At 41.0% G+C, this 19,721-nt stretch overlaps 1 protein-coding gene across 1 annotated transcript in view; it reads left to right on the top strand.

The window, feature by feature from the left end:
• Positions 1 to 19,721, top strand: part of usp9 (ubiquitin specific peptidase 9) — a gene marked incomplete at its 3' end in the record, with an annotated part of 228,505 nt that overhangs the window by 26,634 nt on the left and 182,150 nt on the right. Inside the window, exon 2 of the mRNA XM_078231879.1 lies at positions 18,148 to 18,401. Within this exon, the coding sequence (XP_078088005.1) occupies positions 18,306 to 18,401 (96 nt within the window). The remainder of the gene's footprint in view (positions 1 to 18,147; positions 18,402 to 19,721) is intronic.

Here is a 19,721-nt window from a genome sequence, read left to right on the forward strand (position 1 = left end):
GCTGAATAAGATAGTGAGAAGATCAGATCCAAAGATGTGCGGGTTAGGTTGATTGGCCATGCTAAAATTGGCCCTTAGTGTCCTGAGATGCGTAAATTAGAGGGATTAGTGGGTAAAATGTGTAGGGAGGTGGGGCCTGGGTGGGATTGTGGTCGGTGCAGACTCGATGGGCCGAATGGCCTCTTTCTGTGCTGTGGGGTTTCTATGATTTCTATGAAATCCCACATCTCATCCCCCTTTCTGTTTTAAATGGGTGCTCCTTATTTTTAATTCCTGACCCCTAGTTCTAGTCTCTCCCACATGAGGAGCCAATGGTGCAGTTAATGTCAGTGGACAAGTAATCCAGAGACCCAGGCTAACTACAGATGGTGAAATTTGAATTCAATAAAAATCTGGAATTAAAAGTCTTAGGATGACTAAGCATGATCTCAGTTGTGATGAGCATGAAACTATTTTTGATTGTTGTAAAGACCCATCTGATTCACTCGTCCCTCAGGGAAGGAAATCTGGCCATCCCTACCTGGTCTGGTCTGCAGCAATGTGATTGACTCTTAAATGGGCATTAAATGCTGTCGCAGCTTGTGACGCGCTCATCCTGTGAAAGAATAAAAACAAGGAAACATCCTCTCCACATCAGCCCTGCCATGACCCCTGTGGACCTAAAAGTTGCATCTTCTAAACTCAAGTGGGTACAAGTTCGGCCAGTCCAACCTTTCCTGATGATTGTAATTTTCCGAGTGCCTCCCTCCCGCCCAGTTCCTGATTTACAGCTATTTCTGCGATATTGCTTACCTCAGTTGTGAAGACTGGTGTAAACTACCTGTTCAATTCATCTGCCACGGTAATATGGTTAACTAACTTCCTTCTGAGATTGTCTAGCAAGACACTGAATTGAATCAAACTTCTACAGAAAAGTGAAGTAAGAATAAAACCAGACAGACCACCCAGCATTAACCTAAGCACAAAACCAACTCTGGAAGTTCTCCTCATTAACATCTGGGAACTTGTGCCAAAGTTGGGAGAGTTGTCCCACAGGCTGTTCAAGCATCAGCCCAACATAGTCATGCACAGAGTCTCGTACCGTACAACAATGTTCCAAACTTATCAGTCACCAGTCTGGAATGTATTAATTCTCACAGCATGAGGCCAAACATGGGCAATTACCAATTGATTACCAATTACTGCCGTCGTTCAGCTGATGAATCAATGCTGCTCTATTTCGAGCACAAGGGTAATAAGGACACGGGCTATACTCTGGGTGAGGAACTTCAATGTCTATCACCAAAGATGACTTGGTAGCACCTGAACTGATCAAGCTGGCCAAATTCTGAAGCGCACATCTGCCAAACTGGTCCTGTAGCAACTGGTGAGACAAACAACAGGAGAGAAAAGTCTAGCTGCCTTTGTCCTCATCAGCCTAGTTGTCACAGATGGGTCTATTGATAGCAGCACAGTTCTTGCGTAAACACAGCCATGTCTTCATATTGAAAGCTCCCTCTATGTTCTGTGGCACTGCCAGAGTGCTAAATGGTTGGGTTCAGAACATATCTAGCAAATGGGCATCCATGAAATGCTTTGGGTTATCATTTACAGCAGTATTGTGTTCAGCCACAATCTGTAACTTCATGGCATGGGTTATCTCTCGCTGTGCCATTATCATCAACCCTGGTTCAGTGAAGAGTGCAGGAGAATATGCCAAGAGCAGAGTCTGGAGTCACTTGTGAACCAGATCTCATACTAATGGGCAGATTTCCTTCACCAGATTAGCACCTCATTTTTAGGGAAAGGATCTGGTGAAGTTACAACATAGGATTACTAGTACGTTAAACAGTATGCTAAGTGATTCCACATTAGTGGATCAGATCAAAGTTCTGCTATAGCTAGTGGTGAATAGTGGTGGACAATTCAACATCTCAAAGGCAGAAGATGCTTAATAAAAATCCCTATCAATGATAGGGGAGCAAAGCACATTAATGCTAAAAACATACTAAAGCATCTGCAGCCACCTTGAGCAAAAAGTGTTGAGTGGAAGCTCTAGCTCGACCTCTTCTTGAGGTCCCTAGAATAAAAGATGCCAGTCTTTGGTGAGTTTGATTTGTTCCATGTGAAGTCATGGAGATTTATAGCATGGAAACAGGCCCTTTGGCCCAACTTGTCACGCCGCCCAGTTTTTACCACCATATCCCTCTATATCCAGGTGCTACCAAGAATAGTGAAAAATTAAAAATATAGCAATGGGTGGATAAGTAACAGATGAAATTTAATGCATGTGAAGAGATTCATTTTAATAGACTATGGAAAGGCAATGTAAAATAAAGGGTACGTTTCTAAACGGCGTACAGGAGCAGAGGGACCTGGCTGTTATGTGCATAAATAATTGAAGATGTCCGGATAAGTTGAGAGAGTAGTTCTTAAGCATGCAGCATCCTAGGCTTTATCAATGGAGGCATAGAGTACAAGAGCAGGAAAGATATGTAAAACCTGTATAAAACACTGGTTCAGCATTTTCGTCCAGATTGGAGAACCGTAATTTTTAAGAAGGAAATGCAGAAAGTATTCACAAGAATGGTTCCAGAGATGAGGAATTTTAATTATATAGGTAGATTGGAGAAGTTGGGAATCTTTTCCTTGAAGGGAAACAATTATTAATGTTGTTCATGGCTTGCTGTTTAATTTTGCTTGATAATACTGGTATGAAGTCTTAAGATATTTTCTACATCAAAGGCCATTGTGAAAACACAAGTTTTTTTTTTAATGCTCCAGATGAAGATAGTAAACAGAAGAAATCCCAAAACAAACCCCTATACTACTGCCTTCTGGGATTTATTGGTCAACCAATTTTGCATTCTAGTCATAGTCCCAGTGATGGGCTTCCATCACAATGCTTGCAGATCTGTGACTTTGTTCCTTGCTTCTGCCCAATCCCTGTCAGCAATCTCAAGATCTTCAGTTTATCCAATGTTTTTCTTCCACAGTGCTTCCAGAATCGTGGATCTGTCTCTTATTTCCTGGCATTCCCTTCAAATTATTGCGATACTTGCAGATGCCCAGCCCTTTCTTGTCAGATTCCAGGCACTTTCTCCATCCCAAGAGACTCGTGGTATTTAATTAATGGTCTTTATACTATGCTGAGGATCCCTGTTCTCAAAAAACCTCTGCCTCTATGTCAGCAACACTGAATCTTCAGTAGCTAGACCTCAAGTCTGGTGATGCCTCTTTGATAAAACTGGAGAGGGAAATTTTATTACAACACAATCTTAAAAGAAAGCCAGAATAAAAATGTAAAGCGCTGGAAGTATTCAGCAGGTCTGGCAGCATCTGTGGAAAGAACAAGAGTTGGACGTTTTAGGTCTTCAGTTGGTAATTTTTTTTGTTTGAAAAGAAAGCCAGCCATTGACTTAAAACCTAAAACATTAGTAACTGCCTTCTGATTGCAACAGTTTGCAAACAGCTACAATTGTAAGAATTTGACTAGAGCAAGCAGAACCAACCTCGTTGACACTAAATGCAGTTATGCGTCATAGCTTGGGCACCCAGTTAGAAATACGTGAAGATCAACTAGTACAGCATAAATGTCGCAGTTTGTAACTGGGATTTGTATTTTATGATGTACTGGTGATTGAACCATGAGCTTAGAGTCATAAATATAAACGGCATACTGCGTTTTGTATCAAGTGTTTTTTAGCTCAAGTCTGAGGCTGTGTGTTCCATATAATTCAGTTATATGCAGTTTTGATGTACATGATACCTTTCTTATCTGGCTGTTGTCCTGCATTGTATTGAGTGTTGATGCTCTATTTTCAATCTGAGGTGTGAAATGATGGGATCACGAAGATTTGATTTGTCTTTCCAGTGGAAGCTGTGGAGCAATCCTCATAGATCTGCTTGGTTTTTAGTATAGAAACTGTGGGGAGAAATTGCAGTCAGTATGGCTGAAGGGCATGTCTGCCTTATGGGTGCAGAGTTGAAGGTATGGTGGCTTTATTTACATCTGCCCAAAGTCTTCTGGTTAATTTGACTCCTGGCAAAGACCTTAAGGATAATGCTCTGGTTTGTGTGATTCCATTTCTTGAGGATTCATTACTGTCGTGTACCCTTGAGTGTGACTTCTTTCAACTTTGGGTGCCCTGAATGCAAAAAGACCTCTGCTCATGGAGAGGCTGTGTGGTGTGGGTGGCATTTTATGCTGGGCTGCATGTGTGCTTGGTGCAACACGGAAGGTGTTTAGGTGCTGGGATCTGCTCTCTTTAGTTGCTCAGCGCATGTGAGTTTGGGTACTCACCTAGATATTTGCCCATTATGGGTTGCGGGGGTCAGGAGAAATAGGTGTTTATGCTGGACTTAATTATTTCTTAAGGGGCAGATAGATTTGGTACCATTTTGAACTATTTCTCTGTGGTGGACAGGACATCATGAAGCGGGGTGAGGTTTTCTCATTTCAGTGGGAGGGTGAGAGTTTACAGTAAGTATCCTTTTTCTGGACAAGGCTGTGTATTTCTGCTGAAACTCTTATCCATGCCTTTGTTACCCCGAGAATTGATTTTGCAATACGCTCCTGGCCAGCTGCTGCCTTTTTTGAGCCAGAATTTTCTGTTATGCCGAAGTTATCCAAAATTCTGCTTTCATCCATCATTGCTATGCATTGTTACAATTGAAGTTTATAAGATTGTTTTGGTACTGCCTTTGGGATAAAATGGAGGGGGTCATGTGACCTGTTCTGAAGTCTCAAGAACAACAGGCTTGTGTGACCTGACTTTTGAAGATTAATGGAGGCTCATTGTTTTGCTAGAAAGAAGATGCAAGGTATTCATGCTTTGAGACAATGGCAGCACAATCGGTTATGATGACACTGTGCCTTTAAGAAATGTATTTGGCATGTTTTTTGTGCAGGATCTGTTGTAGCAGTTTTTTTTATTATCAGAGCCATTCTGTCTATATACAGCAGCATAATGGATCTTAATTGCTGCAATGTTTGTTTTAATCTGGACTAACGCAGGCTTCAGTTGTGTTTTCCCTTGGGGTATTGCAGAGTAGGGCTTGATTAGGTTGATTGACAGGTAAGATCATATGACTGGTTACAGCCAGACTTTCACAGAGAACTTCAGGCAGTATGCTTTTAGGGTCTTCAGAGAGAGGTCGTTTTCTCTGTATCCCTTGATCTCTGAGGTTTGAGGAGTCTGGAATCTGTTAGGAAATAAATCTTTCTCTGTGATTCTATTGTTTGGGGGTGGCGCTTTCTCAGGAGATTGCTGCATGAGAAATAGAAGACAACTGTCTGTCCGGATCTCTCTCCAGAGGTGTAAAAAGGCCAGAAATTGAGTAGCCACATTAGCATATTTGTTTTCTGTGCTAACTGGTTTTAAAGAATGAATTTATGACTATGTGGGGATACAGCTAAATTGGAACAGCAGAGATAGCCAGCTGTTAAGAATTATATTTTGTCATGTTTAAGCCTTTTAATTGGTAACAGTTATGCTAATTCTGTTTGTTATATTCTAACTCTGTTCTCAAATAAAGTTTGTTTTGATAAATGCTTTCAAGTGGGTCACTTGAATCATACCTGGAGTGAAACACCACCTGCTCACTCTAATGCCAAAATCAAATGTAAAAATTAGGGTCTAGGCTACCAATTGCACTGGTAGTCTTAAGTCCCAGAAGTTAGTTAAGAATGTCTGGTTGTAAAGAGTTGTGCTTTGAACAGTCCATTGACTTGCAAAGTGAGAGAATTGGGTGCTCAAGCGTAGCAAGATGTATTTAAATTCGCCTTTCAGGTGGGGAAGGTTTCTCAGATATCCCTCAAACACTCGGACACAGTCTATTTAGATCCAGAAGAGAGTGTGCAACTAGAGGCTGAAAGTCTGTATGCAGGGAGCTCGTACTTGGATTGAAAAGACCTAATTGATAATTTGAAATAGGATTGGAAGATTGGCCTCCCTATGCTGGAACGAAAAGGCCAAGAAAAACCCCCACTGTGAAAGAAAGTTATGGGGTTAAAACTTACCTGGAAGGTAAAGGAAGGGATTGGAAGTAAACCCTTGAGAGCTAAGAATCTCTTTCTGGGGAAATTGAATCAATACTTGACTTAAAGTGTGAAGTACACTTGTGAAGTGTGTTTTTCAGTTGTGTCAAAAGTAAAGGGGGCATGTTCTGTTCTGTACTTTGCCGGCAACAAGGATGTTCAGTCAACAGTGTTTTTAATAATCTTAAGTCTGTCACAGTAGAAATATTAAAGCATGAAATCCTGTCACCTTTGCAGTTTGGATTTCTTTCTGAGATCTCTCTCTATGGGGATCGTAACAGCATGCTGACCTACATTGGTCCCAGGTTTGGCAACACAGATTTAAAATCCTCATCCTTGCACTTAAACCCCTCTGTGGCCTCATCCCTCCCTGCCTCTGTAACCCTTTTCAGCTCTACAACCATCATCTCAGTGCTCCAATTTTGGCCACTTTACCATTGATGGCTCTGTTTTCATCTTCCTAAGCTCTGGACACCTATCTCTGCCTCATTTTCCTTGCTGAAGATGCTCCTCTAAAATCTACCTCTGACCAGGTTTATGGTCATCTGTTCTAATAACTCCATGTGGCTCAGCATCAGATTTTGTTTTATAATACTCTGTGGAATGCTTTACTGTATTAAAGACGCTATATCAGTCCGAGTTATTGTTGACTATTGTGGTACTGTCTAGCTACTTGAAGTGGAGATGCCGGCGTTGGACTGGGGTAAGCACGGTAAGAAGTCTAACAAAAAGCCCAACAGGTTTATTTGGTAGCACAAGCCTCAAGTTTTCAGAGCTCTGATCCTTCATCAGGTGAGTGGGAGTTTTGTTCACAAACAGGACATATAAAGACACAAACTCAATTTACAAAATAATGGTTGGAAGACTCGCATTCCAACCATTATTTTGTAAATTGAGTTTGTGTCTCTATATGCCCTGTTTGTGAACAGAACTGCCACTCACCTGATGAAGGAGCAGCGCTCTGAAAGCTTGTGGCTTGTGCTACCAAATAAACCTGTTGGATTTAACCTGGTGTTGTGAGAATTCTTACTGTAGCTACTTGAAGGCAGGGGAAGGGTGGTGATGAGAGTTATTGACCTGAGGGTGCTCAATGTACGCGGAGTGTGGTTTTCTGGTTGACATTTTGACTTGGAGCTTCTTGCAGGTCCGAATGGCCACTCAGTGGGATGGTGCTGGCATTAGTGGGGTAACAGGTGTATGTTCAACAACTTGCATTTATATGGTGGATAGTTTAACATCCCTAGGTGTTTACTGGGAGCATTATTGGTGTCTCTTATGGAAGATATTAGCAATGAGGAGAGATTGAATAAACTGAGATTGTTCTCCCTGGAAAGACGGTGGCTGAGGGGAGACCTGATAGAAGTTTATAAAATTGAGAGGTATAGATAGGGTGAACAGTTGGAAGCTTTTTCCCAGGGCAGAAATTACAATTACAAGGGGGCACAAGTTCAAGATAAGGGGGGGGGAAGGTTCAGTGGAGATGTGTGTGGGGGGGGGGGGGGGGGGGGGAAGGTTCAGTGGAGATGTGGGGGGGGGGGGGGGGGGGGGGGGGGAGTTTTTTACACAAGGTGGTGGGGACCTGGAATGCACTGCCAAGTGAGGTGGCTGTGGCAGTTACATTAGCCACATTTAAGACTTATCTTGACAGGTATATGAACAACGGGCAATAGAAGGATATAAGCAGTTAGTTAGGTAATCGTGATTGGCGCAGGCTTGGGAGGGCCTGTTCTTGTGCTGTACTGTTCTTTGTATTATAAAGCTTAATTTGATATTAGATATTAAAACCAATGACAAAAAGCTTGATCAAAGATGGGTTTAAACACATTCTTAAAGGTGGTGTGGGAGGGAGAGAGAGACAAGGAGATTTGGGGGTGAATGCCAGAACTTAGTGCAAAGGGCAAACCTACCAATGTGGAGGTGCTAAAATCAAGATGAGCAAGAGACCAAAACTGAAGGGGTGCAGATATCTTGGGTACAGAGACAGGATTAGGCAATGGAGCGATTTGAGAACAAGGATGCAAATTTTAAAATTGAGGTGTTGCCAGAAGAAAGGCAGTGTAGAACAGCGAACACGGCTGATGAGTGAACAGGATTTGGTGCACATTCAGATACAGATCTCAGAATTTTGGGTGAGTTCATTGTGATCTAATTTTAACATGCAGTTTATTTATCACATGTTGTTTGCAAGGGCATTTGTAATGTTTCATTGAGTGGTTGTGCACTGAGGATCTGAGTATAATTCCCCTTTGATTCCCTTGATGCTGATTTCTGAATGCACTTTTGGAGTTATAGGGTCCGAATGGGGAAAAGTATTTTATTTGGAGTTACAGGGTCACGATGGGAAAATATATTTGGAATTATCTCACTCCTGGTTTCATCCTGTTTCCATTTCTGTGATTCCTCTTTACATGTGGGGTGAAATGCTCAATAATTTCATGTATCTAGCATTTTGTGTTTACTGTCATGTCTTTTTGACTTTTCCATGTGGGAACCCTTGTCTGTGTGTTAATTTTGAACTGTACAATCAATGAGTATTGGTGGAAGATTGTTTTCCTGATCTCTAATTCAGTACGAAGCAACGATTTCTATTAGCTTTCTTATTTGAGGCCGAGGGATATATGCACATATCTTTGGGACTTGGTCGCATTTTGTCTAGAATTGATTGGGATTTGAGTGTTGAGTAAAGAGTTGCTATGCAATATTGGGTGTTGTCCCATTGTAATCAAGTCTTCCTTGTCATAGTTCATTAAGTTCCCTTTTATTGTGTTGTCTTCAGATTTTGATTGTCGTCTTCTCACAGGCCTACATTCATATTATGGCTCAAAATGGCGACAATACTCTCAACGTAAGCCTTTAGTACTCTGAAACTGACAGCAACTTTTGGCAACCACACATGCTGGAGTTAAAAGTATCAATCCAGAAGTTTCTGCTTTGATTCTTCACTAGTCCATGGAATGTGCTATCAATATCCTTACAATTGGAAATCTTGGCAATCAATTGAATTAATGTGGACTCAATTGTTACGCAATTAGTCTCGTCTTAAAACCCATGGACAAAGTTACGTCATGTTGAATAATGTAACTGGATTTTTAATTGTTTACTATGTCATTATTGCCAAACAATCTCTCCAACCCTGAAAAGTTAATTTTATGTTTGGAATGTCAAAGTTCTCCATAATGTATGTTCTATAGATTTATTTTTAAATGTTGAATTTGATACATCAGCTTCTGCCATAATCCCATGTGTGTCTCCTAACCTTTATTTCACTCTAAGATCCAGCAATCTCTGACATGGATTCCCCAGTGTTAAGTTCATTCTGGCACTGGGTAGAGATAGGTATCCTCATTCTCCAGCACATTAATGTTAATAATCAGGTGATATTGCATTTCATTTCATTGCATTTGGGCGGCACGGTAGCACAGTGGTTAGCACTGCTGCTTCACAGCTCCAGGGTCCCGGGCTCGATTCCCGGCTCGGGTCACTGTCTGTGTGGAGTTTGCACATTCTCCTCGTGTCTGCGTGGGTTTCCTCCGGGTGCTCCGGTTTTCTCCCACAGTCCAAAGATGTGCGGGTTAGGTTGATTGGCCAGGTTAAAAATTGCCCTTTAGAGTCCTGGGATGCGTAGGTTAGAGGGATTAGTGGGTAAATTTGTGGGATTGCGGTCGGTGCTGACTCGATGGGCCGAATGGCCTCCTTCTGCACTGTAGGGTTTCTATGATTCATAAATAGGCAGTTATTTCCTCAAATAGTTCAACATTAAATTTGCCAGAAACGATTGATCTTTTACAAATCTATACTCCTTTCTCTTCAGTGTATTCATTTTGTCCTGAATTATCTTGTGCAGCTTACCCACTATAAATGACAAATCTAGTTACCCATGTGACATTTTTTACCCTTTTTGAACAGAAGTGTTATATTTGTACTTCTGTGGCATGATTTCCATAGATATCAATGTTTGAAAGATTGTTCAGAACCTCAATTTGGTATTAGCATTCTAAAATCTGACCACTGATTTTTTGATATATATTAAGAACCTGGACCTGGGAATACAGGGCTAAATTTTCAAGTTTGCAGGTAACATGAAACTTGGAAATCTTGTAAATAGCGAAGAGGACAGTAATAGATTTCAGGAGGACATAGACTATGAAATGGGCAGACTTGATAAAATTGAAGGAAGACGAATGTGAAGTGATACATTTTGCTGGGAAGAATGAGGTGAAGCAGTATGGACTAAAGAACTAAATGAGTCTAAGGATGTGCGGGTTAGGTGGATTGGCCTTGCTAAATTGCTCTTTAGTGTCAGGGGGAACTAGCTAAGGTAAATGCATGGGGTTATGGGGATAGTGCCTGGGTGGGATTGTGGTCGGTACAGACTCGATGGGCTGTATGGCCTCCTTCTGCACTTTAGGGTTCTATGAATCAATGAAAATGCATTCCCTTTTGAGCTGAGCATTTTTAAAATTTGAATTAAAGCAATTTTCCTTCAATTGCATGTAACTTATAGTTCTCCTCTCAAAATGTTTCACTAATTTAACTTCCAGATCTACACTGGAAACCAAAGCAAACCAACTACTCATTTAGTATCTCTGCCATATCTTGATACTGCTTTAGATTTTCTTTTTCATTAATAAGTGATCTTTATTTTGCTTTTTATGTACCTAAAATAATACTATTCCTTTTGATTAACTGCAAACCATCTTCAACCTCATCTTGGGTTTTTGTTGTTGTTTTCCCTTTATGTTTTAGAAATTGAACTTTTATTTTCCTTCCTGTACAAGCTTTGATTTGAAATCTACATCTTTGCGAATCGTTTCAATTTCTCTGAACCACAGGATCCAAGCCTTTTCTGTACCTGCTTATTGGAATCTGTTTCTACATTAATTGATTTTTTGAATACTTAGCATTTTGTGCATTCTTTTTTGAATGGCCACTTAATCTATTCTTGGTAATTGAAGGCGCAATGTTTGACCAACAGGAGAACTGAGAGGTTATATTCTGAATAGTGCTATGGTTTCCATTATATCCACCTGAAGTATTACCACTTTAATTCCACATGCCCAGTAAAGTGTATCGCACCTTGAGAAGTACCCCAGATTAATAGGGATGCATTTTCAACCCTTGATGACGGTATTGTGATGAAATCTGTAGTTTCGAAGCTTGTATTTTTTGAGACAGATTCTAATTGGAAAGCAAAATCAAAAAGGGAAACTAAATGAGGAAACTAATACTGAAGCTGTGATTAAAAATCAAAATTTCTGAGGAGATGCCAGCTTGGAACCATAGTAAAAGGACACAGTCATCAGAGCTCAGATGATGATGATCCCAGTGATGCAGTATAGACAAGGTGAAGAAAAGGCTAAATCCAGGGGAATGGGAAAATATACAGTTGCTGCTGCTGTTTCTGTTACTTGAATAAACATTGGTGGATCTACATCACCCAGGACATTGTAAGCAGAATTGAGGAAGTTCTGTAGGCCACTTTTGGTGAAGACTCTGCACTACTGTTGACTGGGGATTAGGCTAAGACGAAGAGGAGCTGAAATCCTTTGAGGACAGTTTTGAAGGAATGTGTGACTGAGATTGATATCATAAAATCTCTACACTGTGATGGGAGGCCATTCGGCCCATCAAGTCTGCTGCGATTCGCTGACAAAGCATCTTACCCAGGTCTCCTGCTGCCTTATCCCCGTAACCCCACACATTTACCTTGCACACCGTTGGACACTACGGAGCAATTTAGCATGGCCAATCCACCTAACCTGCACATCTTTGGACTGTGGGAGGAAACTGGAGCACCCGGTGGCAATCCCCACAGACACGGGGAGAACGTGCAAACTCCACACAGTCACCCAAGGCCGGAATTGAACCCGGGTCCCTGGCACTGAGAGGCAGCAGTATTAATTGCTGTGCCACTGTGCCGCCATATCTGCTGAGTTGACAATGAGTAATTTATGGTTTATAAACAATTGCAATTTGCCTGTTATTTCATGTTGAATTTGTTAATTGAGGTTTAAGTAGTGGTGGTTATCCAAGATAGTATTGTTTGCGTTATTTGACTATCCTGTAGTAAAAATTATTTTGTTTTAAGCCATGAAACCTTTTGACCTAATTTTTCAGTAATTAATTGGGATTTTGTATTTAAAAATAAGTTTCATCTCAACCAAGATCATAATTATGTATTGAAGTTTTAAGTAGTGCCTTTAGGGCAGTAAATGCCCCTAGGACCTATGTGGAATGCAAAAAGTGGAATCAACTTTCCACTATCCTTCTATTTAAAAGAAGGACTAAATAAGCTGCAGCAATTTTCAGCCAATATGTGCAAACAGAAAGCTGAATTATTGGAGATATTTAAAATTTATGCAGGGAGGCAAGCAAGATCAACCTGTTGCTGTACTTCTCTATTTGTTGACATAGTATGACGGTCCTTTTTAAAGCTCCTTTATAAGCAAAGTAATATTTATACAGAATACACCCTAATGTTTGAAGCACATCTGAATAATGCTAAATCAAGCATAACATTGTTAGGCAAGTTCAAATGAACTTGAAATGTCAGCCATCCAAATAGTTCAGGTTTTGAAATTACAGCTAACCAGTAGTTTTGCTACTTTCAGTTGCTAGGTAAAGGGATGCCTGGGAATTTGTCTAGATTTGCATGGAGTTTCCCCACAGTTTGAAAATTACCAAGTATTGTAGAGCGCTGTTGGGCTAAGACATCTGAATGACAGAGAATGAGAGGTAGGGGGTGTGGTGAGGGGAGGAAGTACTAATTCCAGAATTTGAAGAATGGAGGGCAGAAAGAGGATACTGAGGCCTTCAAGTCAGTACTTGCACACGTTAGAATTTTAGAGTATGTGTTCTGATGATGAGGTCTAGCTGGTTATTTAACCATGATTAAGTATGTCATCACAGCTGAACAAAATATCCACATGTGCATGCTTTCCCATGCTTTGTCAATCAGCCAGAATATTGCATTTTGATTTTAATATGCAGTTCTCTTCCGCTTGACATTAAATCTGTAACAAAAGCAAAATACAATGGGTGCTGGAAATCAGAAATAAAAGCAGAAAATGTTGGTAAAGCTTGACAGGACTGGCAGCAACATGGAGACCTTTCAGATCTGGAATGAAGTTTTAAAATACTTCAGATGAAACTGAGTTATTAATATATTACACACAAGCCAAGATCAACAAAATATTTGTGGTGAAATTATCATCTTTATTGCAACACTACTACACACACAAGGCATTGGTGAGACCACACCTGGAGTACTGTGTACAGTTTTTTCTCCTTATTTGAGGAAGGATGTAGTGACATCAAAAGTTGTTCAGAGAAGGTTCACTAGGTTGATTTCAGAGGTATGGAGCTTGTCTTAGAAAAGATATTGAGCAGTTTAGACCTATTCTCCCTCAAGGAGCTCTAAGTGAGGTCTATCAGATGATTCTTTGAGGAGGTAACTAAGTGTGTTGATGAAGGTAGGGCAGTTGATGTCATATACATGGATTTTAGTAAGGCGTTTGATAAGGTCCCCCATGGTCGGCTTATGAAACTAAGGAGGTGTGGGATAGAGGGAAAGTTGGCTGATTGGATAGGTAACTGGCTATCTGATCGAAGACAGAGGGTGGTGGTGGATGGAAAATTTTCAGACTGGAGGCAGGTTGCTAGCGGAGTGCCACAGGGATCAGTGCTTGGTCCTCTGCTCTTTGTGAATTTTATTAATGACTTAGAGGAGGGGGCTGAAGGGTGGATCAGTAAATTTGCTGATGACACCAAGATTGGTGGAGTAGTGGATGAGGTGGAGGGCTGTTGTAGGCTGCAAAGAGACATAGATAGGATGCAAAGCTGGGCTGAAAAATGGCAAATGGAGTTTAACCCTGATAAATGTGAGGTGATTCATTTTGGTAGGACTAATTTAAATGTGGATTACAGGGTCAAAGGTAGGGTTCTGAAGACTGTGGAGGAACAGAGAGATCTTGGGGTCCAGATCCACAGATCTCTAAAGGTTGTCACTCGGGTGGATAGAGCTGTGAAGAAGGCCTATAGTGTGTTAGCTTTTATTAACAGGGGGTTGGAGTTTAAGAGCCGTGGGGTTATGCTGCAACTGTACAGGACCTTGGTGAGACCACATTTGGAATATTGTGTGCAGTTCTGGTCACCTCACTATAAGAAGGATGTGGAAGTACTGGAAGGAGTGCAGAGGAGATTTACCAGGATGCTGCCTGGTTTGGAGTGTCGGTCTTATGAGGAAAGGTTGAGGGAGCAAGGGCTGTTCTCTCTGGAGCGGAGGAGGCTGAGGGGAGACTTAATAGAGGTTTATAAAATGATGAAGGGGATAGATAGAGTGAACGCTCAAAGACTATTTCCTCGGGTGGATGGAGCTATTACAAGGGGGCATAACTATAGGGTTCATGGTGGGAGATATAGGAAGGACATCAGAGGTAGGTTGTTTACGCAGAGTGTGGTTGGGGTGTGGAATGGACTGCCTGCAGTGATAGTGGAGTCAGACACTTGAGGAACATTTAAGCGGTTATTGGATAGGCACATGGAGCACACCAGGATGATAGGGAGTGGGATAGCTTGATCTTGGTTTCAGATAAAGCTCGGCACAATATCGTGGGCCGAAGGGCCTGTTCTGTGCTGTACTGTTCTATGTTCTATAAAATGTATTGATGAATTAGACATGGAGTAGATGCTTCCTCTTGTGGGGCACAACTTGAGAGACAGGAGAAGTTGGAGACAGGTTGGAGGTTTGCAAGAATAGCTTGAGGCTGAAGGTTTTGGGGGTGTCATGATAGCAAGACTTTAAAGGCGGGGAGGGGGAAACAGTATCAGTTAACATGAGGAAACGTATGCTTCTCTTGTGGGGCAATCTAGAACAAGAGGCCACACTTGGAATACCGTGTGCAATTCTGGTCACCCTATTATAGAAAGGATATTAAACTAGAAAGAGTGCAGAAAAAATTTACCAGGATGCTACCGGGACTTGATGGATTGAGTTATAAGGAGAGGCTGAATAGACTGGGACTTTTTTCTCTGGAGCATAGGAGGCTGAGGGGTGACCGTATCGAGGAGTATAAAATAATGAGGGGCATAGACAAGGTAGATAGTCAATATCTTTTCCCAAAGGTAGGGGAGTCTAAAACTAGAGGGCATAGGTTTAAGGTGAGAGGGGAGAGATACAAAAGTGTCCAGAGGGGCAATTTTTTCACATAGAGGGTGGTGAGTGTCTGGAACAAGCTGCCAGAGGTAGTAGTGGAGGTGGGTACAATTTTATCTCAAAAAGCATTTAGATAGTTACACGGGTACGATGGGTATAGAGGGATGTGGGCCAAATGCAGGCAATTGGGATTAGCTTATGGGGTTTAAAAAAAAGGGCAGCATAAACAAGTTGGGCCGAAGTGCCTGTTTCCATGCTGTAAATCTCTGTGACTCTGAGGTCATAGTTTTAGGATAAGGGATAGCAGGTTTAAAACAGATGAGGAGAAACTACTTCTCTGAAGTTGTGAATCTGAAATTCACTTCCCGAGTGCGGTGAATGCTAGGGCGTTGAGTAAATGAGAGGAAATAGATTTTTAATTAGCAACGGGTTGAAGGGTTGTGGACAGCAAGCAGGGAAATGGAGTTGAGGCCAAGACAAGATCAGCCATGATTGTATTGAATAGTGGAGCAGGCTTGAGGGGCTGAATTGCCTATTCTTGCTCCTAGTTCTTATGCACATTTGATGACATTCTATTCTTCCCATGCCAACCTCCTTATGCCATACCATCACATTTCTTCCATCTCTTTCATATCACTCCATCCCACCCCTTCTTTCTATGCCATCCCCGTTGCATGTTCCATCTGTCCTGTGTCATCTCAATGCCCATTACTTCCCTTCATTGCCTCCCTCCCCTAGGTGCCATTCCCCTTCCCACTCTGCCATTTCTCCAACTCATCACTCACAAAACACAACAGATGCTCCTGTTATAGTAATGTTTTGTAACATTGAGGTATCGAGTTGTCTAAATACAACAATTTTTAATCCATTTGGTAGGAGCTTGCTGGAACAAAGGGGGACAATCCTAAACCAGCGAATGCATGCACCCCTTGAACTAGCTGTTCAAATGCGTTTGGGTAGACAACTGCATGTTATTGTACATGGGGAGTCATTTTTATATAAACTGTGTAATGTCCTAAATGATGAAAAGGAAGCTGAATTAGTTTAACAGCTATTGTGTAAGCCCTTATCTGACAACTGCTTGTAATTATATAGGATTCTATATTTTGATGCTTCATGAATTTCATGGACTATTAGTTGGTTTTAATTATTTCTGACTCACTGTAGATGCTGATGGCTGATTATTTCCTTGTCTATCTGGTGGTCACATTGAAGTGTTAATGACTGAAGTAATTGCTGTTTTTTTTAAAGCTCTGCCCTGGTTTACCATTTTAGCCACTGCCGTAACCAGTCACTCAGTTTATTACTTGTTCTCCCTGATATCTTGATTTATACAGGAATGGAAAAGAAAATCTTTCACCACATTTTGACTTACTAATTATATTGTACATTCACAAAATTTGCCTTGACTTGTAAAAGCAGTTGGACACTCAGTTTATTGAGTGATTTAGGCAGTAATCTGACAGATTTATAAAAGTATAAACACACGAACAAGGGAGTTTAAGGTTATGGGTGACAGGCAGGAAAGTGGGGTTTAAGCTGCATTATGTCAGCCATGATCTTTTTGACTGGTGGAGTTAGGCTCGAGGGGCTTAATTCACTTATTTATTTGGTTCTTGCAAAGGCACCACTGGTGGCACTTTCCCTGTGCTTTGAAATGTCTATTATAGTTTGTCCAAGTCTTGGAAGCATATGTGAGCATAGGGTTCACTCTGCCTGATAAACAATGATCTGTGTGTCGAGTTTGAGATCCTGGTCCTCAGATACACTTTCAATTGGCTGAAAGCCTACAGGCGCATTGGAGGCTATGGTGAATTTTGTTGTCTATGACTGCCTTCATTGAGAGGAGTCTACTAAGATGTGGAAACTGGTGCACATTTCCAGAATCTTGCCACTAATCTTCCGATCAACTGGTCAATATTGAAAGGTTTCCAGCGGGATCATCGTTGGTGAAGAGACATATGCTTTAAACATTCTTTGGTGTCCAGTGCATCTATGTTTTGGAGATGGAACTTAAACAATTTTTCCTAGCTATATTTGATTATACTGGATTACGAGGTCAAGAATGATCATTTGTGGTCATGTCAAGCATGACCTTGCAACAATGAAGTTAAAATATGAAGTAAAGTAGTGTGTACTCTGCCTGAAGACAGGTCCTTGGCTTGTCTGATCATCCTGAGATTTTACTTAGTTTTTAAAAATCATTGGTGGCTTGCTGTTGCCTTCAGGGCGAGGATGCAGGTCCCCTTATTTCTTGGGGCTGTTGTCTTTGTGCGCTGGCTGTCCTCAATAGCCCTGCTCAAGCTACCATTTTTAAGAAATAACCCTTGACTACATGTTTGAGATAAGGGCACAGACTGTGAAAGCCAAGCCTATTATTGTTCTCACTTGAAACTGGGGTTAATTGACGTTAATCAGGAATAGGTTACCTGGGTCATTGAAATTAATGTGCCCCTACTATTGTTCCTGCTGATCTTGGCTGATTTAACACCAAATTTGGGGTTATGGTTTTTGTGTCTTAGTACCATCCACATGTTTGCATGTTGACATTGTTAGCTCCAAACCACTTGAATGTTGATATCTTTAAGAAATTAAGATATCTTTAAGATATTAAAATACCTTTATCAGAACCTTATATTGTAGGCACTTGCCCATGTGTTTTGAAGGAGAATGGTACATTTTTTCCAATGACACTGAATCATTCTTAATCATTGGCGTAGTTATTAATGCATATTTATTAGCAGTTTTGTTGGATTGCCATAATGTGACAGTAGTACTGATGGTCTCTGCCTCTTCACCAGTTGATTTTTAGCTTTTGTGTATGAATACACCTGTGAAAAGCACCAAAGATCTCAATTATTGGTTAAGTTCTGTTATTGATGGTTGATATCTATTTCAAAATATGTACAATATTTTTCAGTGTTGGAACTTAATGAATTCTACAAATTAATTTAATTTATTTGCTTTGTTTCAGGCTGTGCAATGGTCTCTGCAAAACAACCTGGGCTTGAGGTGGTGCTTTTATGTACAGATCTAAATTGGTTTCTCATTTTCATTGAGGAGGCAGTTTATTTTTCTCTTTCAACAACCACATAGCCAGACAAAATTGCAAAGATCTGTCCTGTGTCGAGTATGACAGCCACGACCCGTGGCTCTCCTGTAGGAGGGAATGACAACCAGGGCCAGGCGCCTGATGGACAGTCCCAGCCTCCTCTCCCACAGAATCAGGTAAGCATTTAACCTTGAGTATTTCACTTTTGTCTATTTGTAGACGGCAGAGAATTTTTTTGTATCACCAATACATGCCTAATTGAAATGTTCTGCACAATAAATCCATTTCTGAAAAGTACTCTTGCATCAAAGCCACCCCCTCAAAAAAAAGGTCTGAATTAAGAACAGTAAATGCTAGTTCCATTGCAAGAACTTTGAATTACAATGTTAGCTCTACCTTTACTTTTCACGGATATCTGACCAGTTGAGTGTTTCCATGATCTTATAATTTGTATGTTGTATTGTGAGGCCAATTGGAGTGTGGAAATATTGTTATATATTTGAAGGGAGCAATAGTACACAGGTCAGATGTTTCTGGAATTTCTTTTCAGATATGTGTATGACACAAAGACAATGCATGGTGGGAAAGCTGCAGGACTGCAATTATAATGAGTAGGATTTGAGGCAGAAGGATAGAAATCTAAGGGAAGCAAGGAGGTAGTTGAGCTTGTACAGGACATGAGTTCAGCCATAAGTTTGGCCTCAGCTAGAATATTGTGTCCAGTTCTGGGCACTGCATTTTAGGAAGGATGTGAAGGCATTGGAGAGAGTGCAGAATAGATTCATGAGCATGATTCCAGGTATGAAGATAGTTTGGAGAAATTAGAATTGTTTTCCTTGGAAAAAGAAAGACTGAGAGGTTTGATAGAGGTATTCAAAATCATAAGGGGAGTAGACAGAATAAATTGGAAGAAACTGTTCTCACTCATGAAAAGATAAAGAAAGAGAAGGCACAGATTTAAAGTAATTGGTAAAAGAAGCAAAACGAAAAACCTTTTCATGCGGCAAGTGGTTAAGGTCTGGAATACATTGCCTGTGTGTGGAGGCAGGTCCCATTGAAGCATTCAAAAGAGAATCAGACTTTTATTTGAAAGGAAGAATGTGCAGGGTTACGGGGAGAAGACGGGAGAAGGGCACAAAGTGAATTGCTCATTCAGAGAGCTGGTGCCCTCCTGTGCTATAACGATTCTGAGTCAAAGCACATGCTCATTTTGGGAGTACAGCAGGAATCCGAAGTTATCTTCTCTGACTGAAAGAAATTTGTCTTGACCTGTTATAACATCCCAATACATGAAGGAAAAGCACACTCCTTTTGTCTTTATATTCCTCTTAATGAGGGGGAAGTGACACTGGCTTGGTGCTGCTACAGCCTTTCCCATATATCATTGCTCTCTCTAGATGTTAGCATTTGCTCTTTCTCCACTGTTTTTCTCTCATCCACCTCCTAAACTTATTTTTTCTTCATGGGAGAAGAGCATTTATTACCCTTGTCTGTGT

This window comes from Mustelus asterias, chromosome 17 (genome assembly GCF_964213995.1).
Source record: "Mustelus asterias chromosome 17, sMusAst1.hap1.1, whole genome shotgun sequence".
Lineage (NCBI taxonomy): Eukaryota > Metazoa > Chordata > Chondrichthyes > Carcharhiniformes > Triakidae > Mustelus > Mustelus asterias.